The following is a 7,220-nucleotide window of genomic DNA, read 5'->3' as shown; positions in this document are numbered from 1 at the left end:
TGGCATGTCTCTGTGACTAGTGCATCTTTGAGCCTATATTTAGTTTAAGTAAAATACTTAAGTACTGTTAAAATCAGATACTCTAAGACTTTTACTCAAGTTGTTTTGGAATTGATGACTTGTAACGTGTAGTGGAGTAATTTTCACTGTAAGGTATCTGTACTTTTACTCAAGTATGGTTTTTAGGTACTTTACACCTCTGATGTATTGCGCTGATGGAAATACATTTAAGAAAATATTATTTCCTAAAGGCCCAGAGTTCAGACTTATTTCACATGACACAGTAACCCGCTAGACAGTAGCTACCAAACAGCTTGAGTAACAATCTACAGTAACAATAATTGGTCATTTCAAGATGATAATGTATGACATCATATACAGTATGTTGGTATGATGCTTTTATCGATGGCACTTTATGTAAGCTGTACATGCCGTATGCTCAAAAAGTTTGCTTACAAAACAAAAATTTTCAACCAAAAAAACAGAAAAAGTTTTATGCATTTTGGCTGTTCATTTACACGACAACAGCAAACATTTGAAAACGAGTTTCAAAGTGCACATTTTTGTAGACAATACCATTACTGCCTTTGTGTAAACTACGAAAACGTGAATTTGTGAAAGCGGTGACGTCATGTGCGTGCGTATTATGTGTTCAGTCTAAAGGTATGTGTGCAGGCGCGTAGTGTTTCTTTACAAAGTGACATCGCCAACTACTGGCCCGGCATGCATAATACAGCATTTTTAGTTGTTTTACAATGACTGAATAATTTTTTTCAATTGTTTTGACAATTGTTGCCTGCCTGCTTTCAAAAATGCAAAAAAAAGAAAAGAAAAGTTTTTAATGCAATCGTTGTTGTGTAAACGTACCCTCAATTACATTTTCAGATTTATAGGATATTCGGTCTGATTGCTTGGTAGTACTGGGTGGTTGCTTGGGATTACTAGATGGTTGCTAGGGTGTTTGTTCTGTGTGGTTGCCAGGGTATTTTGAGCAGTTGGAGTATTGCTAGGGTGTTTTTGGTTGGTTGTTAGGGACTTCTAGGTGGTTACTGGGGTATTCTAACCTGTAGCTAGGGTGTTCTGGTCAGTCGCTGACATCTTAAAAATAATAGCACACTAATCAAAAGGCAAATGTTTTGTGGTTGAATTCATGTCTAGTACAAGCGGTAAGGGATGGGTCTCTTTCTTGTTTTTGTTTCATGCTATCTGTGCCTTGCCCTCGACTTTTATGTCACTTCCTGTCTCCCGTGGTGTTTGTAGTCAGTTTGTAGTCCGTGTGTTCATTGGTTCCCCTTGATTAGTCTCCCCAGGTGTGTCTTATCTTGTTAAGCTTGTTATTCCCCTGTGTGTATATATAGCCCTAGTTTTTCTTTAGTTCCTTGTGAGTTGTTGAATGTAATGGTTGTCTGTTTGCCAGTCATTCTGTTCTTTGTTCCCTTTTGTTTTTGGCTTATTGTTTGTTCTAGTTTTTCCATTAAATGCCTGCACATAGATCCTTGCCTCTGCCTGTTTTCCGCAGCTTCTACACAATGTTACAGTTTTTGACTGGCATGTCTCTGTGACTAGTGCATCTTTGAGCCTATATTTAGTATAAGTAAAATACTTAAGTACTGTTAAAATCAGATACTCTAAGACTTTTACTCAAGTTGTTTTGGAATTGATGACTTGTAACGTGTAGTGGAGTAATTTTCACTGTAAGGTATCTGTACTTTTACTCAAGTATGGTTTTTAGGTACTTTACACCTCTGATGTATTGCGCTGATGGAAATACATTTAAGAAAATATTATTTCCTAAAGGCCCAGAGTTCGGACTTATTTCACATGACACAGTAACCCGCTAGACAGTAGCTACCAAACAGCTTGAGTAACAATCTACAGTAACAATAATTGGTCATTTCAAGATGATAATGTATGACATCATATACAGTATGTTGGTATGATGCTTTTATCGATGGCACTTTATGTAAGCTGTACATGCCGTATGCTCAAAAAGTTTGCTTACAAAACACAATTTTCAACCAAAAAAACAGAAAAAGTTTTATGCATTTTGGCTGTTCATTTACACGACAACAGCAAACATTTGAAAACGAGTTTCAAAGTGCACATTTTTGTAGACAATACCATTACTGCCTTTGTGTAAACTACGAAAATGTGAATTTGTGAAAGCGGTGACGTCATGTGCGTGCGTATTATGTGTTCAGTCTAAAGTATGTGTGCAGGCGCGTAGTGTTTCTTTACAAAGTGACATCGCCAACTACTGGCCTGGCATGCATAATACAGCATTTTTAGTTGTTTTACAATGACTGAATAATTTTTTCAATTGTTTTGACAATTGTTGCCTGCCTGCTTTCAAAAATGCAAAAAAAAGAAAAGAAAAGTTTTTAATGCAATCGTTGTTGTGTAAACGTACCCTCAATTACATTTTCAGATTTATAGGATATTCGGTCTGATTGCTTGGTAGTACTGGGTGGTTGCTTGGGATTACTAGATGGTTGCTAGGGTGTTTGTTCTGTGTGGTTGCCAGGGTATTTTGAGCAGTTGGATTATTGCTAGGGTGTTTTTGGTTGGTTGTTAGGGACTTCTAGGTGGTTACTGGGGTATTCTAACCTGTAGCTAGGGTGTTCTGGTCAGTCGCTGACATCTTAAAAATAATAGCACACTAATCAAAAGGCAAATGTTTTGTGGTTGAATTCATGTCTAGTACAAGCGGTAAGGGATGGGTTAACAGCCAAAGTTTAATACTTAGGTCTAAATGCTTAAAATAGACCCCTGTAGGTTGCAAAACACCATTATCCATCCTATTGTAGTCCCAAGGTAGAGGCCCAAGGTCTCCGTTTGGCTTTCATTCCTGTTCTATCTAGGAATTTCTCAGAAACATCTGGAGATGCTTTGAAAAAGTTTCTTTTTGACAAACTATTAGTAGAAGTTTTTAAAGAATGCATTATACATTGCTTCGACTAGTCATTTGGAGAGTAAAGTCTTAGTCCTGGAGTCGAAGCAGAGGACAGAGCTGGAGGACATGATGGAGGAGAAGGAGCGGCTGCAGGACCTGGTGAAGAGACAGACAGCTGCCATTACGGCTCTGGAGAGACAGCTGAGAGAGGCCAGCAGCAACAACTCAGCCTTGCAGAGACAACATCAGCAGCTCATGAAGTCCGTACACACACTTATTGGCATGGTGTCTTCTGGGACAGGTAAGAATACACACCTTTAAACGAATAGTTCACCTAGAAATGAAAATTTGCTCAAAATGTACTCACCCTCAGGCCATCCAAGATGTTTCTTCATCAAAACAGATTTGGATAAATTTAACATTACAACACTTGCTCACCAATGGATCCTCTGCAGTGAATGGGTGCCATCAGAATGAGGGTCCAAACAGCTGAGAAAAACATCACAATAATCCACACGACTCCAGTCCGTCAATTAACATCTAGTGAAGTGAAAAGCTGAATGTTCGCAAGAAACAAATCCATCATTTTAACTAGGCATTTTAACTTTAAACCATTGCTTCTGGCCAGAATAGAGTCCATAATCCATAATAACGCTTCTTTTGGATGTTTTTTGCTTGTAAACTGTGCTTGATCTGAGATGAGCAATATTATGGATACAGTATTTTAATTTGTTTCTTACAAACGTGGCTTTTCGCTTCACAAGATGCTAATTGATGGACTGGAGAGGACAGGTCGATTACTTGTGGATTATTGTGATGTTTTTCTCAGCTGTTTGGACTCTCATTCTGACGGCACCCATTCACTGCAGATGATCCATTGGTGAGCAAGTGATGTAAGGCTACATTTCTCCAAATCTGTTCTGATGAAGAAACAAACTTATACTACATCTGGATGGCCTGAGGGTTTTCAGCATATTTAAATTTTTGCATGGATTATTACATAAACAAATCTACAAGCTGTATTTCTTCTGTTTACATGTGATTATCATCATACATTGTGGAATATTAGCTCAGAATATTAGTCTACAACAACCTAGATTGTCTATCATGCCATAGAAGTGCATGATGTTTCACTTGAACTTATGTTATATTATGAAAGGAAAAATGCATTTCGAATGCCATTTCATGTTGATTTTAATGTTTCATCGCTGCAGCATTTCACTGTGAGGAAAGAAAAGTGACTCAACACCCCGATTAGAGTACAAAGTCTTGTCTGAGAATGACGGACACATCTGATTCTTGGGCTTACAACAGCTTTGAAATCTAGTGGCAGATTCTTAACATGACCTGAAAGTTCTGGCTAATTAACTGTAGCGCTAATGATAAATCGAGCTGTGATTCATGGAGAGAGAAGAGGATAAGCTCTTGCTAGTGATGGCTTTGGCAGCATGCTCTCGTGTCTTGGATGAAGTTCACATGCGTCATAAAACACACTGATAAGCTAATTATCAAGACTGCACATTTTATACGGACGGAAGACATGTCAGTTTATAAATGTTTGTGTGGAGGTTCACTCGAAGAACCAAATGTACCAAATTTTCTAAATAAACTCTCTCGCAAATGCTTGACAAACAAACACATTTTTAATGCTAATAATGTCAGTTAGATGTCAAATCAGTGTTATTTTAGTGTCATTAAAATACTATTATATATAGTATTAAATATTATAATATAAATATTAAATTTATATAATATAAATATTTAATATTATAATAATATTTGTTAATATTTTGAATTCATATATTTTCATTTGAATTTAATTTTTATTAATTTTTATTTTAGTTTTAGTCATAAGTAAGCAACTAACTGAAAGAAGTAAGTTTTTAATATTTTCTTTGTTTCAGGTAATTTTTTACTTTATTTCAGTAACACTAAATAATATACAGAAGACTCGCATACGAATACCAGACCTGGTCTAAAGTATTTTACGCTAACGGCTATGCAGCAACATTCTTTTTTTTGCCGATTATCTTTTTCAACTTGCATTCAAATCAACTCTGAACCACAAAGCCTCTGTATTTTTCCCTTACAGGCTTCTCATCAAATGAGCAGCACTTCAGAGACTGTGCCGAGGCCTATAAATCTGGCCACAACACCAGCGGAGTCTACCACATTTACATCGGAGACATGACCGAGCCAACCAAGGTGTGGGATGCATTCTTTCACAAGTATGAGGAATCAGTGTGATATATCTTGGCTGTGACATACAGAATGAGGAACGGCACAAATGTAAGAGAGTGAGACTGAGATGTTTCATATCCTTCTGACAGGTCTTTTGTGATATGGTGACAAGCGGAGGTGGCTGGACTGTATTCCAGCGCAGAGCCAATGGAAATGTGAACTTCCAGAAAGGGTGGAAAGACTACAAACTGGTAAGTGGACATAAAGATTTAAAACATTTACAATTGACTGTGCAGAACCTTAGAAACCACCCTAAACCCCATAGCAACCATTCAGAGTACCACAGCAACCAGTCTAGCATTATATCAGTGTACAGACAGAGAACTTGATACATTAGTAGACAATGATGAAAATCCCTATTGATTGTGTTTAAAGAAATTGGTGACATTTAAGAAATGCTTTTCTGCCTGTGCTGGGAAGACTTGATTAAAAGTTTGCCATTATTCTGATGACATAGACTCAAAAAGCGGCCAAAACCGGATGAAGCACGGCGGCTAAAATTGTACGTGACAGATTGGCGTCATTGGCAGTAGCTGAGCTGTACATTCTGTATTTAATAGCGGCACATTCTAGTGCTTAAATATGCTGAAATGGATTGAAAACGGGCAGTTCTTGAAACTGCAGCAGTGAAAATCAATACTGCAATTTTCTACAATTTGTTAATCTTGCCAAATGTTATTGTGAGTCTTCCTTTCTATAAAAAGCTGAAAAGGATGAGTCTCTTTTCTGGGAAACTAAAGACTGACAATGTACCTATTTATTTCAAGGAAACAAAACAGCTGTCTTGTGTCTAATGCTGTGTTTCATTCAAAGTTGGATATGCGATATTCCTGCTTGATATCTAATCATAAGGTGTTGTCCAGTAATAAGAAGATGAAGTATAAAAAGTCAAAATGGCAGCAGAGATGATAATTTAACGTGATAATTAACTGCATTTTTGTTTGCATTAAGGTTTATAATTAACTATACACAATCTTATGTTTGAAAATTTCCACTCGGGTTTCCTTCAAGTGCCGTTTTATAGCTGTCCCAAATAGGAAGTTTGAAATCTCAACTTTACAAGATGAATGGAATGCAGCATTGGTTTCACTATATGTTGTTCTCACAGGGATTTGGTGATCTTAGTGAAGAGCACTGGCTGGGTAATGAGGCTGTTCACCTGATCACCAGTCAAGCCCAGTACTCCCTCAGAGTGGAACTTAAGGACTGGGAGGAGAATGGCGCCTATGCTCTGTATGACAAATTCCAGCTCGCCGGTGAAAAACAACAGTACAGGTATCACCTGTGTTAACATAACAACCAAGATTGATATCAATGCGAGATTTGATCATTTAATGAGGTTTGGCAACATTATCATAATCTTGCAATGTTTTTCTCTTTCTCCAGACTCTTGCTAGGGAGCTATAGCGGAACAGCAGGACAGCAAAGTAGCTTAGCATCAAACGGCACAGGCTTCAGCACTCGCGACGCTGACAACGACAAGTGTGTTTGCAAGTGCGCCCTCATGATGACCGGAGGTGAGCTACTGCACATGATCTCATTCAGAAACAGAGTAATGAACAAAATTGTCCAAATGTTGGAAAACACGCAAGTTTTCACTTCACAAGACGTTAATTGATGAACTGGAGTCATGTGGATTATTGTAATGTTTTTATCAGCTGTTTGGACTTTCAATCTGACGGCACCCATTCACTGCAGAGAATCCATTGGTGAGCGAGTGATGTCATGCTACATTTCTCCAAATCTGTTCTCAATGGTAGAGCATAAAAAGCAATTTTTAGTAATATTGTATTGTCACGGAGTAATTCGAGGTAATAATGGACTAATGCTCTCCTGAAATGTTAATTTTTTCTAATAAGATTCATTTTAGTAAAGACTGGTTCTTTTTAATGAGTTGGTTCGTTCAAACAGTTCATTTAAATTAAAAAATGTTCTGAAGTTTGATTCACCAATTCATTTGATTCCCCCTTTTTATGCCCTAATAGTGCAGTCAAGTCACTTTTATTTATATAGTGCTTTATACAATATAGATTGTTTCAAAGCAGTTTCACAGTAATATAGTATAGTAAATAATAGAATCGCTGAA

General features: G+C 37.3%; 1 protein-coding gene across 1 annotated transcript in view; it reads left to right on the top strand.

The window, feature by feature from the left end:
* angpt4 (angiopoietin 4) overlaps positions 1-7,220 on the top strand; it is a 40,336-nt gene that overhangs the window by 30,906 nt on the left and 2,210 nt on the right. Inside the window, exons 4-8 of the mRNA XM_016270473.1 lie at positions 2,962-3,194; positions 4,986-5,098; positions 5,224-5,325; positions 6,243-6,409; positions 6,521-6,651. Of these exons, the coding sequence (XP_016125959.1) occupies positions 2,962-3,194; positions 4,986-5,098; positions 5,224-5,325; positions 6,243-6,409; positions 6,521-6,651 (746 nt within the window). The remainder of the gene's footprint in view (positions 1-2,961; positions 3,195-4,985; positions 5,099-5,223; positions 5,326-6,242; positions 6,410-6,520; positions 6,652-7,220) is intronic.

The sequence above is a fragment of the Sinocyclocheilus grahami genome, unplaced genomic scaffold (assembly GCF_001515645.1).
Source record: "Sinocyclocheilus grahami isolate Dianchi unplaced genomic scaffold, SAMN03320097.WGS_v1.1 scaffold57.1, whole genome shotgun sequence".
NCBI classification, from domain to species: Eukaryota; Metazoa; Chordata; class Actinopteri; order Cypriniformes; family Cyprinidae; genus Sinocyclocheilus; species Sinocyclocheilus grahami.
The sequence above is the reverse complement of the archived record's forward strand: the minus strand, read 5'-3'. Positions and strand labels throughout refer to the sequence as shown.